This window comes from Zonotrichia leucophrys, chromosome 10, assembly GCF_028769735.1.
Source record: "Zonotrichia leucophrys gambelii isolate GWCS_2022_RI chromosome 10, RI_Zleu_2.0, whole genome shotgun sequence".
In the NCBI taxonomy this organism is placed as follows: Eukaryota; Metazoa; Chordata; class Aves; order Passeriformes; family Passerellidae; genus Zonotrichia; species Zonotrichia leucophrys.
In genome coordinates, this window is record NC_088180.1 from 8,321,128 (window position 1) to 8,338,457 (window position 17,330).

General features: G+C 42.0%; 1 protein-coding gene across 4 annotated transcripts in view; it reads left to right on the plus strand.

Annotated features, from left to right (window-relative positions):
• Positions 1-17,330, plus strand: part of ATOSA (atos homolog A) — a 47,618-nt gene that overhangs the window by 8,689 nt on the left and 21,599 nt on the right. Inside the window, exon 1 of one of the 4 annotated variants that reach the window (XM_064721884.1) lies at positions 3,810-3,893. The exons of 2 other annotated variants lie outside the window; for them this stretch is intronic. In XM_064721884.1, the coding sequence (XP_064577954.1) occupies positions 3,821-3,893 (73 nt within the window). In that variant the 5' untranslated portion in view covers positions 3,810-3,820. Of the gene's footprint in view, positions 1-3,809; positions 3,894-9,917; positions 10,044-17,330 lie in introns of those variants that run through there. One more of the 4 variants, XM_064721887.1, reaches the window with a different exon arrangement.

The following is a 17,330-nucleotide window of genomic DNA, read 5'->3' on the forward strand; positions in this document are numbered from 1 at the left end:
GAGGAAAGGGGAGAAGAGAATAGTTGCATCAAGAAGGGAAAAACTTCAGTAGAGTGATGTGGAACAAAAGAGGAGGAGTTTCCTATCAGTAGGAACTGCACAGGGACAAAATTGTGAAGGTCAGCATGGACTGGGAATGCAGTTAGGTTAGAGGGATTGATACCAACACTCATTCTGTTCAAAGGTAAACCCTTTTTTCTCTGCTGTAAATGTCTTTAAAATTGATCTTCAAGTATATTTTCTATATATAGAAAGTTTTCCCACTTCAGTTGCCTTTTAGTGAAAAGTATGACTTTGTTTTGTTGCAATCTGAGGGGGAAACAGCTTCTTCCTTTTGAAGCACATGCTATTTGAATTGCCAGAGGAATTTTGTTTACTGTGGGGAAACCATGAGAAACAAAGTATCTGGAGAGCTACTATTGGAGGATAGGCCTGGGTAATGGTTCTGCCATAGCTGTACTAGCAGTAGTACTCCTGGTGTAACTGCCTACACCGTGCTAACACAAGCAAGGTGTGGAGGACCCCTCTGAGGACTCTGCTGGTAAAAAGTGGAGGAGTAAAACCAAATAGCTAGTTCAGGAGGAGTAGCTGATAATAGTGGAAATGTCTGAAGGCAAAGTTCAGTGTAGAACTGCTAGAATGCACACCTGGCTCACCTTGCACCAAGCACTCAGGCCAGTCATGACTGGCTGTTATTGTGCTGCCTCTGGATGTTTGCTACCAGAGCCTTGCTGAATTAACAACTCGCTGTGAGAAAGTATTTTGGATCCATGGCAGATGAATGTTATGGTCCTTGATGTGCATTGTATGTTCTTTCATCCCATCCTCATGTTGAGAAAATGTAGTGGCCTTTTATAAATGTTTTAGGACACTTTTTGTGAACTGGCAAAATTAATTCTTGTGTAAGTTTCTAGTATGAAATCTAAGCAGCTTTATGTTACGCACTAATTTTGCTTTCAGCTTCTCTAGGTGTACTGTGGACTGTAGGTAGCCTTTCTCACTCAAGAAATTTGAGTTTGGGCATAAGCAAGAGAAAAACTATACACAGAGTGTGAGTGGTGTATCTAACCATCTCTTTAACATGCATTGCAAGCATCAAGAACTGACCTCAGCTTTGCTCTGAGGAATTGAGCATCTGTACTGGGAGAAGGGGAATAAAGCTGTCTACATGAGAGCACTTGGTGGTTTTGTGTTCTGCAAATTAGTAACTCAATCCAAAATGTTTGTTTCAAGGAAGGGATGTGTTAGTGGAAGTGTATTTTTATTTTTAGCTTGTCTCCATGACTAGGCTGTGTAAACATAAGGGGCTATGGAGTCACTTAGGCTTTGCTCCTTAGGGGTCACATGCACACCTTGCTTTTCCTGCACAAGGGAGGGCTGGAACCTGAATTAGTGTTTTTCTGAACTGGCTCATTACTAGACAACCTGTGCTTTGGTATGGCCCTTCAAAGGTTGAATTGAGTGTTTTTTATAATGTAGGGATGATGCCAATTATGTCTATTGGCAAGTGCCTCTGAATTGATGTGTAATTCACTTGATACTGAGATGAAGCATGCTTGGCTCTGATTTCCTGCTTTATAGAATGTGTAGGGCTGCTTATTCCCAAAGTGTTGGGATAAAATCCACAGTTACGAAGACCTCACCTTTTTCATTTTTAGAAGTGTTTCATTTTTAGAAGTGTTCATTTTTAGAAGGTGGGTTAAAATACACTCTGGTTATCTTGATTATTGCCTGTCATTTTGCACAGTGTTAGATCTGTGAGCATAGTAGTAGTATTTGAAGTGCAGGTACTTTATGATGGTGAAGTATGCAGCCTAGGATAAAGTCCTGTGCATGCCTCTGTGTGCTACCATATTCTCTTGTAAAGCATCTTGTGCCTCTGGAATTTGTGGGAGTGTGAGAGATCCAATAAATGAGTAATGTCCTTCAAGGTAGGTTTTGTTTTGGTAGAATTTCTAATATTGCAGTTTATAAAATTATTGTGCTATTAGGCCGGATGAGTTCACTTCTGGGGTGTTTGTCCACAAACAGGCATAGAGCTCAGCTCAGTGCACCTACAGCTGGTTTAGGACTGTAACCTTAAAAGCTGGAGTGTCAACAAGCTGTCCTACTTTTACTGTACTTGGAGAATATGTGGTGTGAAAAGGATCTTTGTGGTTGTGCTGCAGCAGTGCAGTGTGGGGAGACTGTTGAGGAGCAGTATGGTGGGTAGGTGTGCCTGTCATCTAGAGACAGCTGCTCATCACTAAAACATTGTTAGCTGGCCTGTAAAAACACCTGGTGGCTCCTGAATGCTGTCTGTGCTGGCCTCTGTGGGAATTGACTTGGGTGTTGTTGCTCCTGTCTCTTGCTAGCAAAACTAAACATACTGTGTTTACTAATGTGATAAATATTGCTCTTACTCCTCCCATTCCTCCTGTAGATATTGAATAACTGTTTTATAGAAAATCGTCTGAGTACTTTTCTCAAATGCTAGGTAGTTTCTTGATGAAGGAAACCTGAAATTGCTTTTTCAGACAGTTGTTTTTATAAAAGTAAATGTTCCATGAAGGAAAAATACTTGGAAAGCAGACAGGTAAAATAAAATATACAGGAAGCTTGAATGTCAGTGACTAATGAAATGGTATGTTTTGCATCTAACTCTCTGTAAGGCACTATCTGTATGTGAGATCTTTAAATGGGCCAGCTAACAAAAGGTATCTGACCTTCCTCGGATAAAACGTCTACTTAAAAATTTTGTGTAGACTTTGTTTTCTTGCAACCACAGCTAAATGATACTGGTATGTAAACTGTGAGTGGGGAAAAGTAATTTTGTGAAGTGGCATGTTTTCCATGCTCTTGAATGGGTTAGTGAGTGGTACTGGGTTTTGAATGTGGTTGTGTAGTCTAGTTTGATCTGGACTTTTCATAGTTCCATGGTATCTAATTACAGAACAAGGGTTTTAGTCGTGCTTTGTGATGTGGTTAGGCTAGGAGTGAGATAGGTTTTTTGCACTGATTATGTTAATATGGTACTGTCATCTGACTTTAATACTTATAAATACGTCAGAGCTGGATGAAATTGTTTAACGTAGCCAGTACGTTGTTTAGACTATATCTAAAATAGCACATGTTGTTTTGAGACTACTCTCTTGAAACATCCTCATAAATTAGTCCTCAGAAGTGCCCATTACAAATACTGAAGTAAGAGCGGCAGTAGTGCAAGGAGAGCTGGATCCTGTTCCCGCTGTGTGCTCCGGGAGGGTCACAGGAGTGCGGCGGCCGAGCCACTCCCGAGTGGGCTGAGCAGTGGAAAAACAGCGGTGGGAACTTGGCTGACGCTGCCTGGCAGGAGAACGGGCTGGCGGCTTTTTCCGCTCCAGATGTGAATATTCATCACCTCACAGCCCGCAGCTGGGGCTGGCTCTGCGGAGCGCTGCTGCGCGGGGACATTGCGTGTGCGGTGCCAGCGCACAGACAGACAGACACACAGGCTGACACACGGCTGCTGCCGCGGGGAGCGCGGTGCCAGCGCACAGACAGACATACAGGCAGACACGCATCGGCTGCTCCCGCTGCTGCTGCGGGCAGCGCGGTGCCAGCGTGCCCGGGGCAGGGGAGCGGCTCCGGGCATCCCCTCCGCGGGGTCCCGGTAACGCCGGTCCCGGTTGCAGAGCGCGGCCCCGGTGGTTTGCGTGCGGCGGGCCCGCCCCGCTCACCTGGCCCGGGCGGGCGCGGGGGCCGGGCCGGGCCGTGCCGAGGGGCCGGCGCTCGGCCGCGGGGCCAATCGGCGGCCGGCCCTGTTGCTATGCGCGCCCCTACTCTGCCTCCTTTGTGGAGGATGCCCTGGGCACCCAGCCGCCCGCGCCGGCGCTGCGGGGCTCGCTGCAGGAGCGCCGGGCCGAGCGGACAAGGTGTGTACGGCAGCGAGCCCCGCGCCTCGGGACGGCCCGGCCCGGCCCGGGGTGCCGGGGAGGGGGCCGGGCGGAGCGGCGGGGGGAGGCTGGAGGGCCGGTGGCACCGGCCCGGACAGGCTGCAAGGCGTGGAACAAGTTCAAGCTGTGTAACTCAGGGCAGTCGGCAGCTGTTGGCGGTGCTTGTCCGAGAAAGGTGATTCGAAACCCACCTATACTGAGTGTGTAGCAAAGTTTGCCTCTCCGGCTGAGTCTGTAAACAGTTCCTTTAGAAACCCGAACCAGACATTCTTCCTTTCCTTCCGTGTACTGAGCCTATGAAAGGCTGAATTTCTCTGAGTTGGGGGTTGGCTTTTCGTTTTCGTTTTCTAACGTTCCCTTAAAGGAAAGTAATGGACAGCCTAAAAATTAACTCGGTTAATTCATTAGCTTGTTAGGGCAAGAGTATTAAATGTCCTGGAACAGGAGGGGAGGATTTTTAAGCCTTAAAAGTGAGACGCTGGGTAAGTGTCAGCTGTGCTAACAGTTGTAGTTAGTGTAGCCATATGTAACTGTTTGACTCTTCATTGTTATGAGAAAAAAAAACCAACCTCTTCCCCCTCCCAAAAACACCCTGAAGCTTAACTGAGTTTCTTCTGTGCCTTGTTATGTAGGTCAAGTTTCTCTCTCCTCTTTTTTTTCCTCCAGCAGGAGGAAACTATTACAGTATTTTGATTTCTGCTAGAAACAATGCATGAAACATTATTAGCCCTTTGCCACTACTTGTTTGTCTTGGGGCAAATGAAGCTGATGCAAATATGTCAGCTTTGGGGGCAATACAAATATGTATTTTTAATTAGCATCTTACTGGTTGCTCAACTATATGGTATAAAAAGCTAATTAATGTTATACTGAACTCAGTGAAGAATTGAGGATTATCTATTGCTTTTTATGCTAACTTGTTATCTACAAATGTCAGTGTTGCTCTGACCAAGTACTTGCATATATATATATATATATATATATATATTCATCCTGTGTCTGTCTAGAGCTTGTTGATATTCCTCTGAAAAGTGCAAGAGCTCTAATTTAAGTGAGCTTGCTGACATTGGATGACCCCCTCCTGGCACGGGAGGAGGAATGACTCCACTAGTGTACTCTTGTGTTTTGTGTGGGAATATTGGCTTTGAATCACTGAAGCACTGCTTTGTAAAGTAGTAAGGAATTTTGAGAGGACAAAGTGAAATTTCATAATTACATAGATTAAATTTTAAATATGTGAGTCTGCCATTTTGCTATGTGGAAAATTGCCATATATTAGGGAAGAGGCGGGCAAACTAGATTCTTGGCTAAAATTCTGTTAAGCCTTTCAGTTTTGACCCTATGTAAAGTTTTATTATTTGGAGTACCAGAAAACTATTAGAGCTTAATAACATGATTTACAGCACAGAAACTTGTAAATAGCTGAATTGTGCTGTGTGACACAGTTCAATTCTAAAACTATCAAAAAAGTTCTTTTGTTTTATGCATTCAAAATTCCATAGTAGGCTTTGGTGTCCATTTTAAAGTGCAGTCTTTTACACAGCTTGAAAGTTGTAATGTCCTCATTTATCCTCCCAAATAAAATTTAAAAACAATTTTATGGGCCTGGCCACTCTCCCAGAATTTTTTTTAAATGGGAAGCATATATTGTCTCTTTTGTAACTTTTTTACTTTTGCAGGTTACTGTTTAACCACTTAAGGGCAGGCGTTGTAGGTGAAGGTTAATAGCATTGGAAAAATGACCCGAGGAGCTTCATGCTGCTCCACCATCATCAGTTCATCTCTCAGAGCTCCTTGCATTTCTCAGGAAGAAGTACAGTCTGTGCCTTTGGTCTGCCAGCCTTATGCCTCTCCCTCCACCCCACCCTCTCAATAATTGGGGCTGCATATACTGAAACCTACTGAAGCTGGAGGTAGCCTTACTAGCTAGGAGGAGGATTTTGGGTGGTCAGACATGTTCTGACAAAGTTCCACAAGATATATTACCCACCACTTAGATGACAATGAATGGTTTGTATCATCAAAGTTTTGGGAGATCAAGTAGCACAAAGAGAAGATGAGTACAAAAAAGAAGCTGCAGTAGAAGAGGTCAGATGTTATGAAAATAGTTTGCTCTGGGCTTTTTGTTTTGTCTTTTTCTGTATTTCAGATAAAATAATGGAATTCTTAATCTGCATTCCTCACCTGAGGACACTTCCTAACAAGTCCTGTGCTTTTTCTCCTGTGTGCTTTTTTCATTACCCTGATAGTTCTGTTCTAGCAGCAGAGCTGCAGAAGTGTTCAGCTTGTAGGTGTGATTTCTAACTGACATGATGTTGTAATAAAGCTATAGGAATATCAGCTCCTACTTAACCTGCATACTATAATGTTGAATGTCTTGTCCATTAAAATAAAATTATTGAATTCTTGGGTGTTTCTATCTCTTCTCACTGTTATTGCTTTTTACAAGCTTTATAATTATCAGTGCATTTGCACTCTTAGGTTTGTTTCTCATTTTCTTGTTTTTCACTTATTTTGGGGAAAAAAAATTGCAGCTTAGTGGCATTGTAGGTGCCTTACAGGTAGGCAGAAAATGTGCTTAATAGTTCTTCCCCAGGATTATTTATCTTGAGTTTAGTTATGCCATCAGTGTTCACATTCTTGTTGGAGTTGAAGGAAGCCTCTCAAGTTGATGTGGTCTGATAGTGAGAAAGCTGCCCTGGACATATTTCTCCAAGCCTTCACACGTGAAGTCAAAAATATCTGTAAAGGGGAATTTTCCTGAATGTGCTAAGAGGAAAATCTTTTCAGGCACTTCTAGACTGTTCAGTTGCATCATTCTCTTTTGAATCACAAGTAATGACACTGTGTTCTTGTTCTGGATCTCTAAACCCTTGTATTATATCAGATCTGTCCTATGCATGTGTGGTTGTATCTACCCAATCTCTCATTTTTTTAGCCTGAGAAGGCATCTCAGCCTGTGCTGTCTCTGAGCCGTGTTCTGCTGCTCTGAAAGTATTTGTGCATATAACAGGCTGCTGGTCTGCTTGTCATCATGAAAGACAGACCAGCCTGGAAAATAGTCTTGTTATTGGGATGTGTCTTCTGATGCCCTGCAACTCTCTGTATTCCACATAAGTATTTTTCAAAATTTTCTTCCACTTTGTAATTTTGGAGGATCTGAGTTTCGCTGGGTGTACCTGTGAACAGAGTGCTCTTAACATATGTTAGGGTGTTAAATGACTGAAACAAGGACTTCCTGCTGGAGGCCTCTTCCTTGCTTTTGATTGTACTGGGTCTTGATTTTTTGGGGATTTTTTTGGTGGGTTTTTTTTTCTGTGTGTTTTTTTATGAAGTAGTTTTAGGAACAGTGAGATGCATTGTTCCCTTTTGTCACTGTACGGCCTCCCACTTTCTTATTGAGGGTGTGATGAGTGAGGAGCAACAAGACTGGCCTGCTTTCCTAGAATGAGACTCCGAGTATTTTTCTTTAGGTTATGCAGATTTAAATGAAGATAGCAGAGTAAAGATAAGGTAAAATGCTTTTAACTCCAAAATTCTATGCTTGGAAATTAATAACTAAGTTTTGTTTTCTTCATGTATGCAGCAAGTAGGCAAACATATTTCAGATTCTCTCAGAGGATGAAAGACAGTATTTACTTGTTAACAACACATGGATGAATCAATGCTATTCATCCTCTGAAATAAAACTACAAAACTTTTCTCTTGCTATATCAAGAAGTTGGGATAAAGAAGATTGAGGGATGCTGTGGAACTTTGGAAAGATAATGTAGAGTGGAGTGTACTTAAATGGAGGGATATAGCCTCTCTTGGAGTTCAGCCACATCATCTACTGTCTGATGAAATTCTTTTCAAATTGCTGTCTAACAATAAAGCTGCTGCTTCTAGAGGTTGGTGTCTGCATAAGTGTTTGTTTTTGCCTTGGTGAGAAAGGAGAATATTGGCCAACCTGAAGTAATGGTGGTCGTCCTACCTGAAAGATAACTGAGCCCTCAGATGAATTTCCTTTAATTAGGAGATTTTTCAAAAGGGCTGAAGGTGGGAAGACTTAAATAGCAAGCACCAGTGCTAACAAGCAAGACTGTTGTTAAATAGTTAATAACAGATGGCTGAACTTCTGATGCAAATGATGAGACAGAACAAGAGAAGTTCTCTACATCCTGACCCAGCAACTCCTCACTACTGCCATGGCAACTAACACGTTTTACTCTCCAGTTTTAGCAAAGTTTATGAAACTCAAGATAACTTGTTGGTTTTATGACTTTAAAACAAATTTTAAAAGGCAAAGCAAACCAGCTGGAGAAGGAGAAAAGGTAAACTAAGAATATGTGGATATGAATTCCTAGAGGCCTTGTGTATTGGAGTTCCTATAACATCTTTCCAAAAGATGTCTGAAGTACTGTATAATTTAAAATGCCTGGCAGTTAAAACATCAGTTTAAATGCAGAAGTTCATAATCTGAGCAGATCTCTCTGAATGCTTTCCATTTAACTAAACATGAAAATTGCCTCATGCAACTTGAATGGCATCACAAAGGAGAAAGGGAGCAGGAGGTAAGAAGCTCTCTGCCTTTGACCTGGGCATGGTAGGGGTGAGGAGGAGCCTGTGGTGGGGTGGATGTGACTTCTCCTCTGGCTCCCGCTGCCCTTGGGCTGTGTGAGCAGGATGCATGTGATGGAAGTGCCCCAAGTGCTCTCTTATTTTTATAGTGAAGTTACTCTGTGGGTGCTGTACCTACTGTAGTTAAATTCAAACGAGAATATATCACTATCTCTTTTTAGGGTAAGACATCTGAAAGATTGTTGTTTTAGACTAAGCTTCATGGCACTGAAAGTACCATGGAGGGTGGGGTTTCATTTAGGAAGTCATGAACAGAGCTGTGTATATAACTGAGTTCAAGTCACTTCTCATACAGCAGGAACAACCTGTTGTCTCTTTTATCAGTGCTGTTAAGGACATGTAGATTCCTCAGCTTTTGCTGTGTTTGTGAGGTACATCTGTGCTTGTGGGTCTTGACTACAGCAGTGGCTTCTTTACAGAGTGAAGGAAGTACTTCATGTAGTTGTGCACCAAGCCTCTGTATTCTCAGGCTGTGTTTGCTCACTGTTTTGTGTTGCTGTGTCAGATGGATCAAGGACTTCTTCCTCCTCCAGGTGTGTAACTCAGTCATAAGAGGACTTAAAGAGAAGGGAAGCAAATTCATGGCGTTATTTGTTATCTGTTGTACAAATTAAGACTCCCACTTGGGTATCTGTACTTTACTGGGTACTCTACAAGCATGGAACAAAAGACTGTCCTCACCTCAGACCTTATGCAAGTATCAAACGCTAAATCAATGGCTTCCAACAGAGGACTGTGTGGAGACAAAGGGATAATACTGATGGAGACAGATAAACTGTGCTCCCACAGGCTAACAAGCCTTTATCACCGTAATGGAGAAGCTGCAAAGCAGAGTCATTTTAATCAAGAGTGTAGAACAACACAGGGGGAGTGAGGACTGGTGATTAAAGTAATCACAGGCCAGTTTGCTGCAGTAGTGAGTGGGTGACAACAGGAATGCTGGTAAGCCATGGAGGATCTTGAAAGGAGAAGAAAAAAAGGTAATTTTCTTGTTATGAAAGATGATATTTTAAGAGACAAAAAGAACAGGAAAATATGGTTTCCTGTTAGGCACCAACCAGAGGTACCTTACAAGGCTGGGTGGTGATGAGGCATAATCTTGTGTGTGCCTTTTTCACACAGATTCTGTGAGAAATCCTGCGGGCAGTGCTGGCTCTGCCCTGGGCAGGCAGATAAGGCAGTGCCATCTGCTCGCTGTGGCATTCACGTGGGCAGTGCCCAGCCCAGAGGTCCCCACTGGCAGGGCAAGCTTCCAGCTTGGTCTGTGAGGAATTTATCTCTGAGGAAAATCTTTGGATTTCAGACAAACGTTTTTCCATACTCGAGAGGAAAACCAGCTCATGCTAAAAGCAATTCTCTGAAAGCTGTTTGCTAGGGATTCAGCCCAGCAAGGAGGTGAACCCAGTTTGCATGTTTTTCTGGGGATAAAGAGGGCAGGTTCCTTGCTGTCTGGGTTCTCATGCCAGATTCTGATGCTTTCAGAACTTTCTTCAGCCACTAATTCAGATGGTAAGAATAAAATGTTCTGTGCTAAAAATCTCTCAGATGTGTTTTTTATTAGTTCTTGAAGATAAGTGATTGCAAAAAACCAGCTGTTTACAGTAATAGCCAATGTAATCAGATACTTCTAAATGGAAACTTTAAGTCTTTTTGACTACTCTTCTGTGCTTGCTGTTTTCTTATCTCTTAGAAAAAAATCCTCTTTCTCCAACAAAATTATGCATTGTTGTCCCCTGATAATAACAAAATTTATTTTCTTTATTGATTTCTAGTAGAAAATCTCTGTATAATGGTTTTGCTAATGGGAGGGTTGACAAAATAAGTTATGAGTATCAGGCAGTTGGATTCTGGAATGTTTGTGAAGGGCTTTTGTTTTTTTACCTGATGCTTAACTTGAGCATTCACAATAATTTATTAGATCTGTTAAACCTGACAAGTGGGCAAATCCTTAATGTTGCCTGAACTGTGTTAGTAGCTGAAGTTAAGCTTTTGGTATATCTGAGCTGAATTCATCTTGGAACAATTTTTCCTGAAAGAAAGTAATTTTGGTATTTTCTGATTGAAGTTGCATTGGATATTTACTTTGGGCATTCATACTTTTTCTGCTGGTTCAAAACTCAGCTTTCTGGGCTTTTTCCCCTGCTGTTTACTTTTAATTAAATATATAGTTGTGAATTATCAAGGAGTAACTAAAGTAAGCTTTTATTTGTTTGTCTGCCTTTTCCCATGGCAATTTGTTTTGCCCAGATACAAAAGAGGCTGGGGAGGGCCTTGAGCTTTGACTGGATAAAAACTGTTATTCTTCATGTGCTGCTCATGTTCACTATTTTTAGTGTAGTGTTTTGTTTTTCCTAATAATTTATTACTCTGTCCCTTGACTCACGGGTCACCTGATTTCAGAGCACGCGAGCAGGCTTTGGATCCTTTCCTCTTGTATAACCTGATAGTTTATCTCGAGGAGCAGGATGCTGCTGCTGCTGGGGAGATTGGCCTGCAAGTGGCTGTGCAGGGTGAGCCCTGTCCCTGTGCTTCTCTGGAAAGAACGTTCCAAGAATCCTCAGTACAGGGTGTTACAAACACACGTGCAGCCAATGAGCTCCAGCCCAGCCCAGCCCGGTGGGTGACTCCAGGTCAGTGCTGTGCAGGGACACTGCCTGCTGTCCCCACCGTGCAGGGACACAGGGACACTCTGCCTGCTGTCCCCACCGTGCAGGGACACTCTGCCTGCTGTCCCCACAGTGCAGGGACACAGGGACACTCTGCCTGCTGTCCCCACTGTGCAGGGACACTCTGCCTGCTGTCCCCACTGTGCAGGGACACTTTTCCTGCTGCCGTCCCTGTGCAGGGACACTCTGCCTGCTGCCCTTGCCATGCAGGGACACTCTGCCTGCTGCCCTTGCCATGCAGGGACACTCTGCCTGCTGTCCCCACTGTGCAGGGACACTTTTCCTGCTGCCGTCCCTGTGCAGGGACACTCTGCCTGCTGCCCTTGCCATGCAGGGACACTTTGCCTGCTGCCCTCACCGTCCCTGCCTCACTCCCTGCCAGCAGCAGCCCTGAGCCAGCCTTTCCCCCTCAAGGGAGAATTGTTTTCAGCAGATACATGGTGAATACACCAGTGTTATCCCTGCTCCAGCAGTGTTAATTTTGGCACTTGGTGTGAGTGTCCTGTGTCTGGGATTGTCAGAAGCTTGTTTTGTTCTGTGAGGTGCCCAGTGGCTGGATGGCTCTGGTAGCCTTCAAAGATGCAGTGCAAGCCTGGAAGGATGGTTGAATGAAGGGGAGAGGGAAAGCAGACACTTACATTTTGTAAGCAAACAAGTATGCTGTTTGAAATTTCACTGTTCAAGTTTTTAAATAGGTACTTTCCAAGGTCTGGTGCTCTAGAGTTTCATTAGTCTGATTGTTTTGGTTTTTTTTAATCTTAAGGTCAGTCTGATCTGTAACAAGATAAATGTACTCAGCTAGATCCTGTCAAGTCTTCAAATTGGGTGAAAGCAAGAGAAATAAAAACTGCATACATCAAGCAATTCAGTACTTGCCCAGATAAAATACATCTAGACATGTACAATGACTATTTTGATGGTTTATATTGAATTACAAGTTCATTACTGCCCAAGCAGTTGCAGATTTTTAATTCCTGGCCCATGAGGTCTTTTCAGCCCCATGGAAAACTGCACAGACTGACATATTCTCTGGAATTTAAAAATAACACCAATTAACCTTCATTTATCTGGATCAGGGCCATTGGCTGACCTAGGTGACAGTGCTGGCATTCATTCATAACATTATGGTTTTTGCAGGTTCCTCTAAGACAACAGGATATTTGAAATTGAGTGTTATCTATCCTTGAGGGAGAGGGGTTGCTTTTTCCATGGGTGCAGGGTTTATTGCTGCACTGGTGGCTTGCTGATAGCACCTATTTTACACTCTTACCCAGTTTGTAATGTAAGTAACAAAACCAAAACTTTTAAAATGTGCTACTTGTAAATGACCAAAATTCTTGCCCTTGAAGAAATCACATACTAACCACACATGGGAGAGTTGTTTGTCTGGTTTTATTTTATTTAGTGGTCTTTTAATAGAATAGACTCACCAAAAATTAGACTAGGTGTTTTTTTTTTTTAAATATATAGACTTTTGCCCACCCCTGTCCCACAGTCTTCTCTGGTTTGTTTTTGATTGGGGTTTTTGTAACCACAGTAAAGCTGAGAAAGTGCAATATCTATTAAAAATAGATACTGATAGGTATCTTTTGAGGAGATTTACAGCATACAAGAGCTTTGTCAGTAGCATGGTTTTCAAAAACCATCAGTCAGGCCCATTGGCACCTGACCACAGTGTGGAGATGAGTGTTTGAGTATTGGTTGTTGAAAGTTTTCTGAGTGTTTTGGTGCTTATGAAACCTCACTAGCCCAGACAACAGTATTGTGTTGAGGGCTGAATGCTCAGTGAAAGGTTCCCATGAAGTGTGGTCTCATAAGTCAGCATGGTACTTTTAGCAGGGGCTTTCCCTGACTCCAGCAGCTGTGGCATGCCTGCTGATTCCACCCAAAAGTGAGTCAGAGCTCTCACACAGCACTTTCCAATCTCTGGTTTATTTTCCAACAAGTCCAACTATGGTCTGAAGCAAAGGGCACATGATGTAACAGTTCTTTTCCTTGCAATGGTTTTAGGGAAGAAGAACTTGTGCCTGGTGGGTGTAAACCAGAGTGGAACCTGTGCACACACAGAATAGAGATGGCTTTTCCCAGTGAGACTTTCATGTTCCCATTGCAGTTTTGTCAGGCACTAAATGACTTCTAAACAATTTGGTAAAAATCCTTCTGAAAGCTGAAAGCTACTTTATATTTCTCCTCAGAAAAGAAGTGTTATTTTATCTATATGAATAGAAAAAGAGGCATAAGAGCCCTTGAAAGTATATTGCCAAAGTTTCTAAGTACAATACATATTTGAGATTATGAAATAAAGCATGAAATACCCCAAACAGAAAAAATTTTGGTGTCAATGGGGAAATTTTAGAAACCAGTATGTTTGACAAGGATAACACTTCATCCCTATAAATGCTGAGCCCAAAGATACTTGTTTCTGTTGTGAAGACACATTACAGAGGAATAAACCAAGTGACACTGCGGCAAAAATCTGGTCAGCAAAAGGTGCAAACATCTTTTGTTTTTTCAAGTTTTTTCAAGTGCAGCTGTCATAGGCATTGAAATACCTACTGCAGGACTTAAAAAGGTCTCTGTTGTTTTCCAGTAACATCTGGAAGTGATTTATTATCACAAATTACTGCTTTCCATCTCTAACCAATCTCTGTATAAAACAGTACAGAAGTGTGCAAGTAGTTGAATCTTTGTCAGGCTGGATTGTTAAACAAATTAAAATTGAAACTTATGGATGTCATCCTGTATTGTATTGTGTGTAGGGCCTGAAATAAAATTTCTGGCACACACTTTTATTTATGTACTATAAAAATGCTGTCACATCTGGAATTTAATGCAGAGCTGCCATCAACCTCTTTAATGGGAAGGATGTCTTGGCCTGGGAGTTAAGACTTCCCAATATTCAATTGCAACTGTCACATGGATGATATGCCTTCAGTAAGAGGTGAGGATTAGCTAAATAAATGTGCTTTTTCATTGTTAACACACACTGGGTTTCATTTGAAAAGAAAGCAGCAGCTGTGGAGTCACTGCAGAATGATATTTACAGCTAAGGTGAAATAGAGTAAGCTGATGAAAGCCTTCAGTCCATGTGTCTTCAACCATGTGGCTGCTGCTGAGCTCCTTCTGAATGAGCAGCCATAATGAAGGTGGTCATCATTCCCATCTCCAAAGTTCCCTTGGCTGGGAAAGCCTTGATGAAAGTCATCAATACCAGTGAGGGAAGCGTGGAAACCAATTATATACATGGAAATTTTGTATTGGAAAATTTGCCAAGGAAACACCTCAGGAAGAGATTCTCACATACTCTGTAAAATGAAGTGTGCTGTTTTCTGTTCTAGGGTGACACAGGGCTCCTTCAGCTGCCCAAACTGGGTATTTGGATGGGTTTTGCATTGTGGTGCCAGTGCCTGTGAAGTTAGCCTAGGTCTGACCTCCACATTGCCCTTGCTACCCTCTGGGACTAGGGTGGAATTTAAAACAGACATTTGTCTCCAATATAATTCTGCAAAGTTTCTATCAGCATCTTTACCAGGGTAGTAAATCACTGCACTGGTGGTGAGTGAAGGCCAGATAGAAACCTTCTATTCTCTTCCAGTTACAGCCAAGTGTCTCTTCTATACTCAGCACCACACACTAATTCGGAAAGAGCTGTTTTCTCCTAATTATTTTCTTTTAGAAATGAACAGAAACACCTGACAGAAATCCTTTTGCTTTGTTGGGGTTTAAATTTTTGTTTTGTTCAGATACATGCCTTGTGTCATGCAGTTTGTTCTAACACTTGCTTGCTTAGGCAGAGCATCAGCTAAACAAGGGAAAAATGTAAAAACCTAGAGATGAACTAATGGAAATTACTTGGTCTGCTCCTTTTAGGCATTTTTGTTCCATTATAGTACAACTTCAGGGTTTTTTTTATGTAGTCACATTTAATGTAATCACAATGTAGGAAATAGTAATATAAAGGAAAACAGAAATTGATGTGCTCTTAAGGGCATTAGCTGAGCCAAGTCCTCTTTGCTTTCAGGACCTGTCCAGTTGTAGCATGTTGGTACAAAGTAGCACCTTTAGTTTAGGGATCAGCAAAAAGAAAATGTTCTCTTCCCACAACTGGCTTATTTTTAAACTGCTAACCATTGCAGCGCTGGTAGTCTTACGGCTTTACACAGATATTTCAGCACTTATTTACCCATGTAAGGATAGAGTGGAGACAGTTGTATTTTACATGATACATGTTCTCTTGCAACTTTTCATGAATTGGCATTTGAAATAAGCCTCAAAGTTCATGTTTTTTAGGTATTGCTTTCCTTCTACTAAATACAGATGTTGAAACTGTAATGATTGACCTACTTTACAATTTGTGATTTCATTGTGGAGCAAAAAACGATTCAGCTGATACCATTTTTTTTATTCCTTTTCTTTGTCCACTTAAGGGAATACAAATCCAGTTTCCCTGCTCAAAATGCAAATATTGCATCTAGAATTTGGTTTAGTGCCAAAAAATCAAAAGAAGCACATTAAACTGTTGTTGCTTAGATAAAAATAGAAGCTACAGTTGGACGGAGAGAAGTGACTCAGTAAGCAGCATGGTGATGGCAAAATAGGATGTCAGCCAAAACGCAGGAAGCAAGATGGGAACACCCAGATCAGTTTAACAGTCTGCCTTTTACACTCCCAGGGAGCAGTAGTTTCTGAGATGACTGCAAGAAACCTAAGCTTTAAATGGATTTTATGTCTGTACTAATTAAGCTGTTTGAACCTGAAAAAGTTTTAGTAAAATGTGAAATGCACTTTTTTTTTTTTTCCCCTGGCCCAGTTTTAAAACCAGTCTCTCTATTTACAGTAAAGCTGCCTTGAGATTAGCCCTGGGTGCTGTGAGAGGCATCCAGCAGGAACATGCAGGAGATGAGCAGTGATACACACACACCCAGGGAGTTCATGCAGCACTGCACTCTGCACTGCACCTCATGGCACTGATTGATTCTTACTGCTCTGCAACTCTGCAATAACTTCATCAGCTCCACAAAGCTCTGTCTTGAGTTTTAAATAACCTCCCTAACTTACAAGATAGTGTGCTTTGGTTGGTTTTTCTGATTATAAACTGGCATAACAACACAGAAGCAGGTGAATTTCTCCCTGTTTTATGTGAAACTAAGTAGGACCAGAGGTTTTTGTTGCTTATACTGTTATTTTATTTGAATAGAAGGTATGCATCAATTCTAATATAAATTCCTATGCTGCCATTTACTTCCTACAGCTGAACTGCTTTGATACCCAGGAATAAAAACCACCAGGTAGTGGTTCAGTTTGGCACCCTGGAAAAAGTAAGCAAACAGTAACAATAAGATGAATTATGGTGCTGCTCTCCTCATGTTTTCACAATGGCTGTCCCTCAGCTCAAAGATCTTGACCCATAAGAATGTAAGACAGTTGGCAATGTGTGCCAATCTGTGTAGGATTCCTCCTAAATTAAGGTAACCAGTTCACTGCATTTGCTTGAGTTTAAGAAACTAATAGCTTGTTTCTTGAAAAAAGTAGGCCATCTCATAACTTTAACTCTTGATAGCTTAAATTAGACCTAAACTCTTAATATTACAAAGCTTTTGAAGCGTGTGACTTCAGATATAATTATGGGTTTGTAATATGCAGACACAACATGACTGCTCATTTAGAGAATCTTGAATTTGGGGGATTCAAGGGCAACTTTCTTTTGAAGTGAAGCACAACGTGGAATTAGTTAACCAAAGCATCCGTAGGTGTTTCTAATTCCAGAAGAGAAGCTGTTAGTCAAAGGTTTACATTGTGTTTCATTTCCTTTAGTTTCTTGAATCCCTGCCTTACTCTTGAAATGTGGAAGTACCTTTAACCTGTTTCTTGGAATAGCAAGATATAAAACTTATTCAGAGTTGATTGATTTGCAGGAAGGGCTTTTGCTGTAATTTTTTCAAAGCAGGGCACTGCCCTTGCTGGGGGGTGATGGGTTCTGAGTTCTGACAGTGCAGCCACTTCTCCTGCAGTGTACCTGACTCTCCTGCCATGGCACCCTTGGACTGAAGTGTCTCCTTAAGGGCTGCCTGTGCTGAAAGCACAACAAAGAAATCCAATTATTTAATCCAGGCTTTTAGTCTTTGAGAAA